The sequence below is a fragment of the Rhinolophus ferrumequinum genome, chromosome X (genome assembly GCF_004115265.2).
Source record: "Rhinolophus ferrumequinum isolate MPI-CBG mRhiFer1 chromosome X, mRhiFer1_v1.p, whole genome shotgun sequence".
Classification (NCBI taxonomy): Eukaryota; Metazoa; Chordata; class Mammalia; order Chiroptera; family Rhinolophidae; genus Rhinolophus; species Rhinolophus ferrumequinum.
In genome coordinates, this window is record NC_046284.1 from 101,423,374 (window position 1) to 101,441,525 (window position 18,152).

An 18,152-nucleotide genomic window follows, 5' to 3' on the forward strand; every position below is an offset into this window, starting at 1 on the left:
TGGATTTCTGTCTTTGTGGAGGATTCCTACCACATCCTGGCTATTCAAGGCTGGCCACCAAGAGAACTCCATGGGGTATAGGGGCTCTCGCTCTCCCACTGTCCCTCACAAAAGGAGGATTCGTTTGTTCTGTCACAACATTAGGATCCTGCTCTCTGACAATGTGAATGTGAATACACATTTAAACATTTGTGAATAGTATTGATATTTTAACCTCAGCGCCAAAGAATGATAGCCAATGGTGTGAATTTTACTCTAATCTCAAGCTTGTGGTTAGTGATTTAACTTGCAAAAGCCCCAAACAAACTTATTTTACCCACTTGCTCTCTTCTTAAGTGTAACAAACAAAAGGAGGAAAGGTTCCTTTTGCAAATTGCTGAAGAAGAAAGACTGAAACCCCTGGACCTCTCGTTTGCGCTCATACAACAGTCTAAAAGTGAAAAGTTAAAGTGACTATGCTGAATTTATTTTGTGCTATATTCCTAACTGTATTCCTGTACACATTGGGTTTTCTTTTTAAGGAATTATACCTGCACGACAGGCTACTTTGCATTAGCATAACATTCCCAACCTCCAAATCGCTTTCATAGTCATTATGTCATTTGAACCACACGATGGCCTTGTGCAGTATTATCCGAATTTTACAGATGAGTCAACAGAGCTCCAGAGGGGTTAAGTGACTGGCCTCTAGGGGTTAAGTGACTAGCTCTAAGGGGCAGAATTGGTCTGGAGCTCTGCCTTGCTGCCTTAATGCTTCTACTGGAATATACAGCTGCGCTTGCTGAATATTAAGATGCTTTTGATTCTGGTAGATACTCATCTCCAAAGGGAAGGGAAAAAAAACCCCTGGTGTCTTCTTCATTCAGTAGCATTTGAATATTAATTTTCCTTATCTGTTTCAACTTCGGATGACTTCCTTGTTCATGTAATTGACTGGTAATTCCTTTGTTTACTTTTTTCCAAATCTCAAGAACTAAGTCATAAGTATTAAAAATGGTTACATTAGCATTTAACTTTTTTTTGAAATTCGAGTATTTCAGAAAGGGGTAATCTAGGCAGACATGTATGTAGAATTTTGCATTTTAATTAAAAGGCCTCAAAATGAAATGAATCTCTGGCAGTAATAGGTGACTACTTCTAAAAGCTGTGCTACTATTTGATATATGTTCAGTGTTCTCTTGTGGATAATAAGTCCTATGACTTGTTTCAAGAAAAGTGACAGGACTAAAACAATTAAAAAAGACAAAGCTGCTCTTTTTTAATCATACGCTCATACATAAAACTGGGGTGTGAAATATTTCCAGAGAAGCAATTGACAAACTATAAGTAAATCACTCTAAGAACTAAAGCTGTCTTACTTTTTTTTTTGAATGTTCAAACCAAACCTCTATTCTTGTCCAATGAAGAATTTGCTTTGACAAATATTTACATAACATGAAATATATACTTTGTGCACTTTCTAAGTCCAAAGCGTAGTGTTTAAAGTGAAATTTAATATTTTCTCTCACCTCAAATACACCAAAATAAGAACATAACTTAAAAATAATTCCCTCTTGTAGCACACTATCCATTAATCATTCTTTAGATAATATTGGCTTTGTGAGTTTTCAGGTAGAAAGAAAAACTGCAATTTCTAGATTGATCAGAATATGTGAGAGTATGTATGGATTTGAAGAAAACAATAAAATCTGGCACAATAGAATTTTTTTGTAACCCCCATTATGAAGTCAAGAAGTACACATTTTTTCAACATCCTCCCATTTTCTTGTGACAATTCTTCAAGTGGTAAATGGCTTGATTGGGTAGATCCAAGGGTTAATTTATTTGTGATCTGAGCGGAGACTGACTTCCCTTATTTTTTTAAAACTGTGGTGTGTGGGAGGAAGGTAGATAGAGGCCTCAGAATGAATTCACTAATTGGGGTTTTCACCTGCTGTGAGTCTAATCGAATACAAAGCCTTATTTGTAACTGAAGAGGAAGGGAGATTATGCGGAGTGTCAGAATTTCTGCCTAGTTTTGAAATTCCTGTTATTTGGCACTATAGTTTGGGAAAGGCAGACAAATAGTTACAGTTTTGAGCTGTTGTTAAGGTGGACCAGGAATGCTGTTGTCAGATCTGCTTGAACCACCTTAACCAGTTATCCATTTTTAGCAAGAGGTGGTTGTGGGGGAACGCTATAGCTGGCAGGCTAATAGGTACTTGGAATTCTTTCCCGTGAAGCAACCACAGGCCTGTGAGGTTAATGAAGTGTGGCTTTATTTTAGTGAAGATGCTAAACTTCACATCTTTTTAGATGTTCGGTTTGATATAGGTGGCTCTGGGAAGTTTGAAAAACCTTATTAAAAGCAAACTACATTAGAGTAAGGCTGAATTTGGCCTTATCTGGAACCTGTGTGGTTTAGATGGCAGCTGGCTCACAGAGTTTTCCTCTGCCTGGCTTACTCTGCCACCCTGCAGGGGAAAGGCCTGGAAAAATAGGCTTTTGTGTGGCTGTGAAGTGCTCTGTGTCTGAATGTAGAGGCCTCTTCATTTACTAGTTAATGAGAACTGACTGGATATTCTTATATCCAGAAGATGCTGGTTTCAGATTGATCTAAAGGGATTGTTATACATATTTTAATTAGTGCACCATGGTATTTGCCCTAACTAGCAATGACTCACCATCATTGTAAGCATTTGTTAGATGTCTGATTCACTGTTCGCGGCTAATACTTGTATGCAAAGAGAAACATGGCATCCTTATGTGTTTACTGGATACCCAAATGTTGAAAATTTACTCTAAAATATGTATTATGATTAATCGAAGCAATGCCTATATTCCAAATGGATTTTTATAAAATGATGCTGGTTATTCTCAAGATTGGTTAGGGAACAAAATGCAGTTTAGAAAGAGACTTGGAGCTAGAGAGAAGCTGGCTTTGGGGGTGGTGAGGTCCCTCAGGACCACCCCCCAGCAAGCACCCAGTGCAAACCATTCCGGCTTTTGCCTTTCCCTTTCTACTCCTCATTTTGACACTGCTGAAAATCAGGCTAACATTGCAACCACAAGCAACCTAAAAAGGAAAAGGATGTGTTTGTGGAAGATAGGAGCAATCTGGCCTCTGCCTTTGGCCCTTCATACCCGCCACTAGATGGGCTCATCCAAACCTGTGACCCTACAACAACTGACATTTCAAATCCATAGCTCCATTTCAGACGTCTTCCTTCTGAGCTCCCACTGCCTCCTGGATCCCTTCAATTTTACATCACTGCCACGTCAAACTCATCATCTTTCCCTGACCCTCTTCTGCCGAAACCTACCCCCTCTTCCTGAAATTCCTAGCTTGGTGAATATTACTCATCCAATCTTGGGAGTCACCCTAGAACAGTGATCCTCAACCTTGGCTGCATATTAGAATCACTTAGGGAGCCTTAAAAATCCCAATGCCCAAGGCTAATTAAATCACAATCTCAGAATGGTGAGAACCAGGCATCTGAACTTTTTAGTACTCCCCAGTAATTCCCCGGTAATTCCAGTGGTGGCCAAGCTTGAGGACCGTTGTCCTTGATCCTCCCTCTCTTCCATTCATACACCCAATCAGTCCAGGCTCCTATAGTTTTTACCTTATTTGATTATTTCCCCACTCTCTCCGCCACTGCCATCGTTCAGTTCCTCATCATACCGCAGTCACCTTGTATCTGGTCTCCTAATTCCAAACTCTTCCGACCCAGCCCTACATCGTTGCACGAGTGAATTTTCAAAAAGACACATCTTACAGAGCCACACTCATGCTTACATTTCTTCTTTTAAAAGCTGCCCCCTCCTACATTCCTTTCGTGATGCAGGTCAAACTCTGGATCATCACACTAGGTCTTTCTCAATTTTCCTACCTCTCTAATCTCCATCTTGACATTCTCTCCCAAAGACCAAGCAGAGCATTGAAACTGTTGGAAGGAAGCTGTTTGTGGCCTTGTTAGCTACACTCCTGCTGTATCACTATTCATAATTGTTAACTTGCCTTTATCCCCAATAGCCAGAAGCTCCTTTTGGGCCTACAGAAGAGGTTTCTAGAAAGATCTGTCTAGTGAATGAGCACAGCCTCCTTCTCAGCTCCAACAGCTGTAGTTACCTTTCTCATCCATCAGTGGTCCACACTCAGCAACCAGTCTAGTGCCTCCAGGGGTAGCTTTGACTGGGTGGGTCCTTGTTCCATCAGGGTCCTAGGAGAAACAGATGGGACATTCAAAAGTGGTACTGGAAGAGAATGTAATGAAAAGGCTATTTACAAAAATCTGGGCAGGATTGGGGAAAGAACAAGGGCAAGGGGAGGGAATGGTTTACAGAAGCTGGAGAATGCTGTTGGTGTACAAATGACTGCCCAACAAGACTTGTGGCTGTGGGCAAAGGAACTCAGCCACAGCCAGGCTCAAAGCCAACAGGAAGGAGCTTGGAGAATAAATACCCAAACAGCTCTCTCCTCCTACTCTTTCGTCTCCTGCTATAGGCCTTTCATCAATGCCTCCCATTGGCTGAAAGCAAAGGGAAGCCAAAAGGCAAGAGAGCCTGATTAATACCTCTACAGAGGTCCAACCTCCTGGCGCATAGAGCAAGTGGAGAAGGGAAGAGAATAGAGCTGGAGGGAGACTAGGAGAATGTCCAGCACAGTCCCTTAAGTCAGAGAGGTCTTTATTTTTTTTCAGTACCTACAATGTTTAAGTGGTTCAAACGCTGGAGTTTGGGATAGAGAAAAATGTATGGGGTCACCTTCCTAGAACTTATCCCATCTCATTCCTTCCTTACCCCTATTTCTAACCAATTCACTATCCTTTCCTCTTTGCCAGCGGTGACATCGCTTAGGAGCACACAAGAAAAATACAGGTCTTCCCCCACAATAGGAGAAGCCACGTCTCTCCATGGCAGCCTGGCAGAGTGGCTAAGAGCATGGGTCTTGAAGCCAGAGTGTCTAGTTCCAATCATTGCACTGCCACTTTCTAGCTGTGGTACTGGGGACAAGTAACTCAGGGTAGGTTCTGGAGGCAGGATTTCAACTTCAGATTTTTCTGGTGGCAGAGCCCTCAGACTCTTTTCATGCCTGTGGTTCACATCAAAACAGTAATAATAGTATAAGAAGAAGGGCTACTATACATAAGCAATTAGTGTGCATCATACATGGCATCGCTATATAATTTATATACAAAATGAAGATATATAAATTATGTTCTCTTCTTAATGCCTTTCCCTAATAAGCAAAATGCATAATTTAACTGAAATTGATAATAAAATAGTCACTGTGACATCCAAGTCATTTCTTAATATTACTTTCAGCATTTAATTTCTAAAATAACATCAAGATTTGGGAACAAGTCTTCAAGTGCCTATAACGCTAGTCTAAAAAAGAACTTAAAGATGTATTTTTGAGGATTGCCATCTGTCAAATTTAAGAAAAAGTCTGAATAGTGGTTTCTTCTTTTTCATTTTTTTTTTCCTAAAGGAATTGTTCCCAGTAGTTTTCTAGTTGGACCCTGAGAATATAGACAAACATTTATATTTTAGAGAAACATATCAGAACTCCGGAATTTTGAGCAGGTAATTTAAAAGTGTAAGACAAACAAAAACACAAGACGGGAAGAGAACACAAGAGGACTCACCACACAGGTGTTGCAAACCTTTACTTGATTGATTTGTAATATTTACAAATGCCTATGCTGTGAACTTTATGTCTTTTCATTGAAATAAACAGAAACAGTATTTCAGTGATTTGCCACATTGGCACAGAGATTATGTCACTGATCAGTTGCAAAGGCCACTACTTCCTCCTCACAGAACAGGAATCCTCCCCTAGTCAGAGAGAGGCAGACCTAGAACTTACACGAAGACCAAGGGACAACCTGACCCAAAGCAAATCCTAGTGTGTCCCCCTCAGACTGGAATAGCAGCTGCCTCTACAACTCAATGGCTCAAAACTGCTAAAAGACAGCACTAATAAGTCTCAGTCTATCAGGCAAAATGCCAGACGTGCCATATTTGCTTTAAAATAGCAATACCAATCATACCTACATGCACGTGTCCTTAGTGAAAACGTTTACATTTTTATTTGATTTGTCCGGGTAGTGAAGAAACTTGGTACACTTCGTTTCCCTTTTGTTCATATACTTTATTATTTGTCTCTTGTGCCATGCTGTAGCAGACAGTAAAGGGAGAGTGATGTCTAGAGTCCTTTTAACTCGAACATTCAATGGGAAAAAATGTTGAGAAAAAAAAAAAAAGGATGTTTAAAAAGAAAACGGGGAGCGTGTTTTAAACTCTAAATTGAGGTGGAATGAATCAATCAGAAGAGTGAAAAGGAAATGATTGAAAGAAGATAAAAAGAGAAGTGGGTCAACAAAATTAATGGACAAAGAGGGACAATGAAACCACTAAGGGAGTTTATCATAAGATACTCTTTGGACTCTAATCGAAGATACGTGAAGGTTGCAAAAAATTCTTGTGTTAATGAAGGCTTTCTTCTTTTCAGAATATTTCCAAGCTTGAAATAATTTTGCATAGTTAACCTGCATTATCATATTGCAAACTCTAAGATTACAAGTATTTGAACAGTCTAGGCCCTGTAACTTTTCCAATACAGTGTTCCATTGGAAATGGTTTTAGATTTTTCTAAAAGAATACTGAAAGACCAAACCGTGCCACACCACTGGTGGTGGTGTTTTATTTTGAGTCTATTCCCGTGGTTCTCAAACTTCAGCGTGCTCAGTTTCTGATTCAGTAGGTCTGGGCTGGGGCCCTGGAATTTTCGTTTCTAAGAAGTTCCCAGGCAGTGCTGATACTGCTGGCCAGGACTACACTTTGAGAACCACTGCTGTAACACAAATACATGTACAAATGTATCTTAAGAAGCCTGTGTAGTCCATGAGTGTAACCTGAATTTCACGTCATTACAGCCTCACCATTTTAATCTTCAATCGAGAGGGGTAGAATTATGCTTGTGATTTTTCTCTTTCATTCTCTAAAAAGAAAACTCTTGAGCCCACACACTTAATGATCTGCGATGAGGTCATTTGCACCTAGGTAATTTATTTAGGCAACAAGTAGTCTTGCTAGAGGTTTTAAGGGGGTGCCAGCAGGGCAGTGTGTGGTTTTCAGGTTCCTGGGACTACCTTAAATCCCCTCCTCCGTCTTTCTTTCTTTCTTTCTTTTTCTTTTCTTTTGCATTTCCGTTTGGAAAGCCCCGACTGCGGGGTCTCGGGGAGTCCGGGTTCCCAGATCGCTAGGTAGGGGCGGAGCCCGGCCCGGCCCCGCCCCGTCTGCCCGCAGCGCCCCCTCCCCGCCCGCCCCGCCGCCCGCCCGCCAGCCAGCCCGCGCCGGCACCTCCGCAGTGCTTTCAGCTGCGAGCCTGGGCGGCGGCGGCGCTCGACTTTCGGGAGCCGGGCGGCACTGGAAGCTCACTCCTCCGCTCGCCCTCTTCCGACCGCGGAGCCCTTGCAGCCATGAGGGAACAGCTCAAAGGGTAAGTGCATCGCGGCGCCCTCGGATCGCCGCAGTCCGTGCACTTGTGGCACGAGCTGGGGACAAGGCGAGGCGGTCAAAACTTGGATAGGCGCGGCAGCTGGACCCCGGGCTCCGGGCGGCGGGCGTCGAGGAACCTCCTCCGCGGGTCCCCGGCGGCGCCGTTGCAGGTGCGCCCCCGGGGCTTTCCCCCGCGCCGGGCTCGCGGGGAGCCCCCTTCCGCTTTGGATCGGGCTCGGAGAGAAAAAGCTGATTTCTCACCCTACCCAGAGGGGACAGCGCCGTCCCCACGCGGGGATTGGGGCTGCTGGAGCTTTTTGCTCCTTTTCGGGCTATCTGTGTGGTCGTGAGCCAGACAGGCTGTTCCAAAATCGTCGCTCGACCTCGCAGAAGGAAGGGGCGCGCGCGGCTCTACCTTCCATTGCACTGCAAGTGCCAAAAGGTCAACTTTCTGCCTGATTTCTTCCGAGGATTCCAACTGACATTTCCCTCACTTCATTTTCAACTGTGTTCGTGTCATGCCACAAGACTAGTAGAAATCAGGAAAGAGAAAAAGCAATTTAAAAGCTAGAAGTCGAGGATTTGCCACAGAAGATCGAGGGTGTTTTTTTTTTTTTTTTTTTTTTTCTTTTTTGCCCTCTGGGGTTGAGTGTGGAGTCATTTCTGAGTGTCCTTCTCTGCCATTTCTCCAGGTGTCTGTGCTCGTCTTTAAGCAAAGTTTGTCATTCCCGATCCGATCATGACAATGAAATGGACAGGACACTTTGTTTATCTCAGTTAAATTTGAAGTTAAATTTGAAGCTTAAAGCGAGGGGGTTTAGTTGCTTGAGGGAGGCATATTAATTATAAAATACTTTAACATGAAAAAAAACATCTGACTGGAAGTGGCGAGCCAAAGTCTTTAAGTGAAATCTACATTCTTCCTTGGCTAACAAGCTCTTCCTGGTCTCTGCTTCTTTATCCTTGTAACCCCTCATCACCCTTTCTCTTTTGGCTAGATTTTTTTTTTTCATTTCCTTGTGCCAAATCCCCTCTTTGGAGGATACAGTTACTCTTAGAGAAGCTGGAGGAGCAAATGAAACATCGCGGTTATATGAAAGGTCTCTGACCCTTTATCACCGTGGAATTGGTTTCAGTCATCATTGTTTGATCTTGGATTGGACACGACCCTGAAGTGAAATTGCTTTAGCCAAAGTTGAGGGTGGGTGGGAATTAAGCCCTGAAAAGCAAATAGAACCGAGGACAAGTAACAGCTGGAACAGTCACCCAGGCAATCATCTCTGCCCTGGCTGGAGCTGAGCAGAATAAAATGTGAAATATCCCAGGGTAAAGAAATGGGACTAGGATAGGATATCTGATGGTTTGATTGACACCTACCCCTCCAAATGCCTTCCCCACAGTAGCAGAAACTTTTAAATATATTTTCCTATTCCCACCCTGCCAGTATTCCAGCATTACGAGCCAAGTTCAACATTCAGCATGCAAATACCAAGGTTCCTCTAGAAAGAGTCTGATCCCCAGATTAAAGGGAAATGATTTTGTGTGTGTGGATCAATGGGCTCCAGATTATATATGAAGCCAAACTCTAATCCTCTGCAAATCGCAAGAGAACGCTACCTTTTTATATCGCTGCATAGCGATTAGTTTCTTCCCTGGGAAGTAATGGAAAGATATGGTTTTTAAAGGCAACTGTTTGGAATATTTTCAGTACCAAATAACAGTGGTGGCAGAAGAAATCTTATTTTAATTAGACAACTGCTATTTTCCGGCTAGAGCAGTAGAAATTTGTTACTTTCTATAAGTGTTTAGTGTTTGTTTTTAAGAAACTAAAAAAGCAATTTCAATAAGTCTGATTATTCCGGCACTGACAGCAGGAACAGCTCTGAGGCGGTATAATAACCTTGCACACTACTTGAAACTAAAGAAGGTGAGAGAAAATTTAAATTGTATGGTAGGAAATTAGGTCAGCCCTGGGCTCAGTAGAGTAATGCTTTAATTTCTTATTATTGACAAGTAGGTGTTGCGGGAGTCTTTTGTTATTTTAATTTGCATCAGGGTCCTCCTATCTGGGCCTCAACTAAAAGAAAAGAGAGATTATTGTTATTTGTACACATTTTTAAAAAGGTGGGGATCAGTTGGAAGGAAGTATGTTCAGAGAGACTTATCTGATGCCAGGCTTTGGAACCAGCAGGGTCAAAATCAGTAACGTTTTGTAAAGATTTAAAGAATGTTTTAAGCAGTATTTATGAAGCTTGTCTTTGTGCTAATGCATATGCAGAATTTTGATCTATATTAAACATTGTTCTCAGGAAGACTGACCAAAGATGTACCTGTGAACAGGTTTCAGAATTTCCTTTTTGGTCAGGCATGGTATATGGATAGTGTGTTTCTGATACGAAAAGTGAAGTGCAGAAAAGGGACAGTTACTAAAAATAGTACCACCCACCCTTCCACCACCACCTCCCCAGCACAGCATATTTTTCAATATTGTATGTATATTCCAGGTAAACCTGAGCTGCTTCTCATGGAGTTACTGAGAATTCTCTCCTGGTTTTGAAGACAGACACAGTAATAAATTGAGCTGTAAAATCTGTATCGGTCACAAACAAAAAAATCTGTCTGTCTTGTAAGGTAGAATATAGATATGAGTTAATGCACATTTGTGTTTAGCAATTCACCCTGTCCGTACTCATCTTTCCTTGGGGGGGGGGGGCGTTAAATGTCTCACTAGGGCTTTGAATTCACCACAGATTGAAAATACCCACATACAGTGAAGTGAATATTTGGTTCATTATATCGTTAACAAGAAAATCTGAAATCATTTAGCTATGTTGCGAGTCATTTTTAGCATTAAATGATTAAAAGATGATTTTTCTAGTTTTGAGGCTTAGTCACGCCCTTTATTCTTCTTTCCAACTTTTGCTCACTTCTTTTGCTTGGTACTGGTTTGCAATTGAAGTGAAACTAAGACTGCAAAGGTGAAATGTAAATCTGTTTTCCTAGTTACTTTGCATTGCTTAAAAATAAAACGTTTACGTGTTGGAGGGGAAGAAGTTAAAAAAAATTTGGCTTTTGCATTTGGTTTGAGGTCATTTATCTAGGTTATTCAAGTCCCCCAGAATCACAGGTACTTGGGACAATGAGTACCTAGAAAGGACTAGTATCTGATAACACATGAAGTGGGGGAGAAAGTCGGGACTTAGGATTTCTTCCGTCTTCCAGTAAAGGAAATTTCAGTTTAGCTAAGGACTGATGGGTTGAAAAAGACTTTCTAAAATGCTTCTCATAACTTAAAATCACTGGAATGAATTCTTTAAAAACATAGAAATGTAAGTATATCAACAGGCGTGAGGTTTTTTTGGAGGGAGGGAGCTACATGAAGCTCTCATTCACTGTGTGGGATTCTCCTGTCACTTGTATGCAAGTTTCTCTTTTCTTCTAGAATTGCATTTGGTACAAGTTATTTCTCGCCCATGTTCCTGTGATTTGAAGTCCATTGGATGGTGGCTTTTCAGAGTGGTTCTGTCTGTCTGATTAAGTTTATCAGCTCAGACAGACGTTTCTCTGCACATCCATTGAAGATGCTACAGTCCTACATGTCATGGAGATGGGACGCTATTATTATGCAGTGTGTGTAATAAAGGCCTGCACTTGTGGATACCCATGCCTTTCCCTCTTCTCCCTTCTTCCCTCCGTTCCCTGGTGGTGGAGGCCTAAATGCAGGGCGATCTCAGTAGAAGGCAACCTTTCCTGGCTGGGCACTTGTGTACGGAATTGGTACACAATCACTTTCCAAGCTGAAAAAACGCCTGAGAACAAGCAACACTTTTTCCGTGAAGCTGCAAGCTGCAGCCTCCTTGTGCTGTGCATATAAAGTACCTGTCCCGCCTGTCCCTTCTCCAGATCAGAAACCAGCTTGGTCTTGGGGCTTCCTAAAACCCCCTAAAGCATGGACTGCATCTTGTGCTCTTCTTGCTCTTTAACACTTAGATGTCACTCTGGTACATTCCAATGACTGAGATGCCCCTGTCGTGTTCCTCAAATGAGAATTGTCTCTGCGGAAAAGTAAAACAGAATTGAGCATGTTGGGAAGACTGAAACAGCTCTTTGCAAGTGAACATTATCTCGTAAATTTCTTTCAGTAGCCTTCACTGTTCAGTCACTGAACGGGAAATATCAGAAGGATGGTCTGTGAAGTTGTACAGTTTCGGGAATGTCCACATGTTTTTGTGACATTACGATTGTATTACATTTATCAAACCACAACGAATACTTCTCCTTTTTATTTGTTAAAACACAGAAGTAAATCACATTGAATGTTTTTGCTCTCTACAAAGGGTCTGGGGCTTGGCTGACTTACCTAGATTATAATCAACGAATAAAAGGTTTGCTTTTAGTGGGCACTAATTTGGGGGCCACATAATAACAAAAATGACTGCATATTGAGCACCAGAAGGTGCTAGTCACTAACCTATATGAATCAGTTAATCCTTTAACTCTCCCAGCTGAGCAGGCTTACCCCAAATTTCACAGCCATTAGGTTGGTGCAAAAGTAATTGTGGTTTTTGAAATTTTTAACCTTTTAAACCGCAATTACTTTTGCACCAACCTAATTGTAGGGTGCAAAGCCAGAATCCATTAACCTATGCTGATATCACTTGACGTTGTTGCCTCCCCAAACTCCTCTTTCTGTGCGAGGCCTCTGTACAGTCGGCTCCCCTTCCAGTGTCTACCTTTCAGCTATTTCTCCCCTCTCCATCCCTACCCTTCCCCCAAAGATTATGAATAGGCTCTGAGTATGAGGACCAAAATATCCTTCAGTCCTGTGTTTTACTGTATCAAAGCCCGTCATGTAATCCCGAAAACTGGAAATACGATGCTATGGTGATTTATGTAGATGGGCCAAAGTAAGGAAAAGTATATGTAGTTATCTCTCCCGGGTTTATTCCCGTAATTGAATGAGGAACAAGGGCGGTTTGTTCTTTCTGTGGCAGGAGCTGATAACCGGCAACCACACTTAGCTAAACTTCAAGGAATGGAAGAGAGCTGTGAATGCTTCATTCAGGCCCAGGTAAATACAGGAAAAGGTGTAGTGGTGTGTACAGCGTAGAGATTGAACAAGACATTCTAAAAGAACTGGGAAGAGGGAAGGTATGATATATCAGTCAGGTACTGGATATACCTTAAGTTGACATGAAATAGAGCTATCATGGATAGGAGGTCTGCATGTGGAGAAGAAAGAGTAATAGAAAAAGGTCAGGGGTAGTGAAAGCAAATGAGAAGTGAGGCGAGTTATTTATTGAACTAATGCCCAATATCTCTTTGACAGAGTTGAATAACACTTGTCAGTGTCCTTTCCGAATGTTCCGCATTGGACAGGTGAAGAAATCTCGGTTTTCGATGATTGGTTACATAACAAGGTCATTTTATTATAACAGGAGTGCAGCTGAGTTGTGGGTGCACAAAGGAAACAAATTCTGGTTACCAAATACTGTGCATGTTGCATTTACCTTTGAAAGCAAAGGTAGGGGCTCCTCTGCTTGTAAGATAAACACTCTACATTACACAATGGAAGGCCTTTGAAGTAAAGATGCTGAATGATTCAAAAGCAAACCGGGTTGTTATTTTTTTTCTCCTTTTCTCTACTGCCCATTATAAATTCTAAACTCTCTCTTTGTATTTTGTATTTTAGCCACGAGACCCAAACAACTTGCTGGGACCATCCCAAAATGACAGAGCTCTACCAGTCTTTAGGTAAGGATATGGCCATGTTTCTTCCTGGTTAAAGGGCAGATGACTTTTAGCATAAAGTAGTAGCTTGTAGTGTGCAAATCATGTGTTGTCTAAATATATCACTAGCTTGTTTAAAGGGTAAAAACGACTCCTTTCCATCCCAAATTGATCAGCTTTCTTTTTTTCAGAGGCTCCTTAAAAATATATTTTAGAATTTCCTTGATTCCTGAAAATTCACTACATCTGAGAGGGCCAAAAGGTCTTTGTCGTTTTCTTTGTTACCTAAAAGGATGGAAAAAATACTTGCAATTGATGGCAATTTTACCCGCACCAAGAAATAAAACTGTTTCAGTTGCTCTTACTGATTTTTTTCCTGGTGAAACCAAGACCAGGTTTTGCCAGACCACGAATGTTGTGTGAAGGAATTTTCTGCAGTCTTTCTAGTGCTTATAATTTCCTCTCGGGTCATCACTGTGAACATTTCAATGACTTCTCCCCTATGGCTTGTTTTGTGTTTGTGTGAGAGCCTGACAGTTCTTTTTCCCCTCACAGTTTGGAATTTTTTGAACAGATACACAGCCTCCAAGTAAGGGGAACACACCATCTTTCTCATCCTTGCTGAAAGTCATAGTCTATACCTATTTAGTTCCATCAGGAATGATCTGAAGTGAATTCTGTTCTATCATAACTTGTTATAATTGTTTTTAAATAACAATACATAGTCATGTCTTCTCTACTACTGAAAATTTTTAAGTCTGCTTTTTTACGAATGGACATATTTACAGATAAAAATGCATAAGGTGAACTCTGGGTTTAAAGTTACATGACAAAGCCCATAGGAATCAGGGTGCTTAAGCAAATTCTGGATATGTATATACGTACATACAAGTATGTATATGGGGTATGTGTGTAACTATTACTGTCTTCCGTCATAGGTTCCCATTGGTTAATGTATTGCAGCTATAGAGACTTTAAGGAATGGGATAGGCGATATTAGCCCCAAAAAACTGTTTTCCTAAACTTTTTCTACTTACAAATTATATAAGTTCCTTCTAGAAAATCTGAAAAATACAAATAAAAAGCATGCAAAAGAAAAGGAGTCACATAATTCTACTAGCCACACATATCTAATACATTTCAACTAATATTTTGCCATTTCAGTCTAGCAGCAAGTGTGTGTATGCATGCGTGCACATAGGTACAACACATGCTGTCACACTTTTTTTTTAAATGGAAAGAAAATTGGGATCAGCTAAATGTAAAGTGCTCCATTTCAGCCCCTGCAGAATATTCCTGGCTTATATACTGTTGCACTGTTTAGGCCACAGTTGGAAAATTGGAATGCTTATATTTTGGCAAATGAGAGAATGACAAGTTCAGCTGAAGTAGGCAGCGGCTGTCCAGGGGTAGCTGGTAGTCCTAGCCCAGTGCTCTCGGGACTTCAGGGTTTTCGAGAGAAACTAGAAATCTGTCAAGAAAGAGCTAATTTAAACTTGTCTGTGGGCCTCCTGATTATAACCTCTGGTTTACACAGACTCAGCCCATTAGTAATTTCCACTCTAATTACAGTGATCTCTAGTTGTGATATTTTAATGTACTTTTCTTTTAAAATGATGATTGTCATTAGTTTAGAAATATGACAAGCTAACAGCTAAAGAAGAAAAGACAAATCATTTATAACGCACCTCTTAGAGAGTTTAATATTCCATACATATATTTTTACAAAAGTTGGATCGTTCTGTTGTATAATCAGCTTTCTTTTTTCACCTAAAGGTAATGTACCGTGGCCATATTTCCATTTCATTGCATTGTATTCTCTACCAGCTTACTTTTTAAAAAAAAAAAAAAACACAAAGGAATTCATACTTTATTCAGACAACACTGAGAGGGAAAAGAAAAAGGGGGAATGAGTCTGGAGAAAGGGAGATCCTGCTCCCAAGGATTTGGGGGAACACAGTGGGGGTACCTGATTTACCACACATTCAGAGGGTAGGGAGGGGGAAGGATGTTTTATACCCTGGGTATGGAGCAGGGAAAAAGGTTCTTGCTATGGAGAAAAGAAGAAAGGAAGGCCAGAGAAGGGTTTCCCATCATCTCAAACAATCTCACAAGACAGGAATATATCAGCATCTAACTACTGGGGAGGGACGGACGCGAGCAGTTCTGGGAGGTAACAGATCTGTGAGACTCAGACTTGTCTTCTGAAACATGGCTAAGAGTGATCCCAGGGTGATTGCTGGGATCTACTGCCAAGAAAAGGACTCCCTCACGGAATCTGGGTCTGGGGGAAGTGGTGGTGTCTTTAAACCCCCAAAGCAGACATCAACTCAGGGGTTCCATTTCAGCCCCTGCAGAATACTCCTGACGTATACATATACACGAAACATGTAATGAAGAGCTTGGCAATGTTGAGCGGATCCCTTTAAGGAGCTACCAGCTTACTTTTAATCACTCTGTAATGAGAAATCACAAATATGGTTGATAAAAAGCTAATTATGGACTATCAATGAATAAGTGCTTGTGCCTAGTCATTCTTCAATAGGAATTAAATACACTTTTCATCGTCATGTTTCTAAAGTTTTCTCCGTAGGTTGAATGTGGTGCTAACTTCAAAGCTGGTGTTCTAGCATGATTTGTGACCTTGGACAAAAATGATCTGACTTTGGAAGATAATGGAATTTTACAGTTGCTGGGGGAATTTAGAGCTCATTTATTACGAACTTTTTCTTGAATGAAATCAACTTTATTGAGATAATTTACATATAATAAAATGCAGCCGTCATAAATATATGGTCAATTTCGACCACATTTGACATTCTGGTGTTTGCTATCCTAATAACAAACATCTTGGAAGTGAACTAGAGGCCGAAATTTGTTTTTCAGATTTCAAAACTAAGATTCCAGGATTTTTGTTACAATCAAACCGTACTGGGGCTAACTTTTATCCAGTGTTGACTCATCAAATAGCATCTACCATTTATTGAGAGTCTACTATATGTGAAGCACATGTAACAAGCCAGCAACCATCCTGCATATGGTGGATGGTGTCCACTGCTGTATTTCACAGGGCAGTGAAGTCAGGTGCAGCGAAGCCATTTATCAGGGCTACACAGCAAATACCCTGGGATTCGCGCTGGGTCTTCTGTTAGTGTTTTCACTTTGATTTTGTTCACTTAGTAAAGTACTGGTATGTCCGTGTAGGTTACTGTGCACCTGCTACAAATATGTACAAATTGACATTTTTACCTATGGATAGATAGTACCTTGCGTGGTATTTCTGGAACAAACCAGTGCATTTCTAGCAATAGTATGGTGGCCTTCTTAGACAACAGAGACTCCTTTTTTCACTATTGCCAGGCACACATGGAATGATTGATTTAGTTTGTGATATGTCTACATCACGAAGATAACCTGTAAGATTAAGTACCATTACCGACTGCCCTTCCCACCCCCAAATTATAGTGTTTCAAAGTTGAAATACAAGCATCACCTACTGAAAAGAAACGTTTTCTTTTTTCTTTTTACATATTGGCTTATATTTTTCCTCATGAGGTATCCCTTTAGGGCCCAGTTGCTGTTTTGAGCTGGGTGAAATGGTTAGAAACCTTCAACTGCACTCAATTCATGAAACGGGTGTTGAGTGGTGCGTTAAATGTTTTAGAATATCCTTAGGTCACTCTCCTAATAGAACCTGAACCTCTTGTCTGTGGTAACATGTTGACAATATCAAGATGTTGCTTAATCTCCACCCCCACCCCAGACATATCTCTACTGTACAAGCTGCAGTGGTTCACAATATGCGTGAAATGTAACATTCCTAAATGTACCCACTTCTGAGGAGGTTTCCAATTTCCATTTTTGTCAAAATCCCCAACCAGCCTGTTCAATACACCCTGTTATCTGCCTTGCCCCCAAAAGCATTCAAGTGTTCCACTCCTCCCGTGGTTTGAACAGCATAGTGTTATAAGTCAAAAATATTTTGTAAGGACAGAAAAAGTAGCACTTGAGCATTAACTGATGGAAGGCTATATTACTTGAAATGTTCATATTGGAGATCTCTAGTTAATAGAATTCCAGGTGATTTTCTTTTTCGTTCTTCTTTTCCTGATTTTCTACAATGAATTTATATTATTTACAGTTACATATTTCACAAAAAAATTTCTTCATCTCCCTACCCCATTCCTCAGTGTCCTTACAGCTAAAATTCATTAACCAATGAGCACCTATGACAAAAAGCAGCAATAGCCACACATACATACATACACACACACATACACACACACACACACACACACACACACACACACACACACACACAGAATTTATGTTTAAATGCCCTGATTTCCGTAGACTTGATCAGGTAAATTTAAACAGAAGGATATCCTCTCGTGCGTTGTTACTCTCTAAATACATCCATTCACAAAAAAGCAGACTTAAAAATTTTTAGTGGTAAAGAAGACACGACCAACATTTTTGATTAAAAAAATATAAAAGAATTCATCTCAGGTTATTCTCAACAGATCTAAAACTTTTTTTGGAATGCTCTACTTATCAAATGTTAAAAAATACTTGTGTTTTCCCCTTATTTTTAAGCTGTGTACCCGTTCAAAAAATTCTAAGTTATGAGAGGAAAAATTGTCGGGCTCCCACACAAAACACAAAACAATTCATAGTAAAGAAATAATTTAAATGTTTACAATGATGATCTGATAGTCATTAGGAATTTGAGCATTGGAAGGTCTCCGGAAAAATTTTTATGCAACATTAACGGTTTGGCAGATGCATTGTCTTGTTTTCACAAAAAAGAAATCAATAAGAATAATTTGAAAACAGTTTTCTGTCAGCATTTTTCTCTGACTACCCCCACTGTGGTGGGATGAATGGTATATAGAAAACAAAGTTTTCCGTATCTATTTTTATATGGGCCTTATATC

At 40.6% G+C, this 18,152-nt stretch overlaps 1 protein-coding gene across 12 annotated transcripts in view; it reads left to right on the forward strand.

Annotated features, from left to right (window-relative positions):
* The window catches only part of DMD (dystrophin), a 2,143,628-nt gene that overhangs the window by 1,981,857 nt on the left and 143,619 nt on the right, over nt 1-18,152 (forward strand). For 8 of the 12 annotated variants that reach the window (XM_033109718.1, XM_033109734.1, XM_033109713.1 and 5 more), the window contains one exon: nt 13,178-13,239. In XM_033109718.1, the coding sequence (XP_032965609.1) occupies nt 13,178-13,239 (62 nt within the window). Of the gene's footprint in view, nt 1-7,333; nt 7,487-13,177; nt 13,240-18,152 lie in introns of those variants that run through there. The other 4 variants (XM_033109740.1, XM_033109741.1, XM_033109739.1 and 1 more) reach the window with 2 other exon arrangements.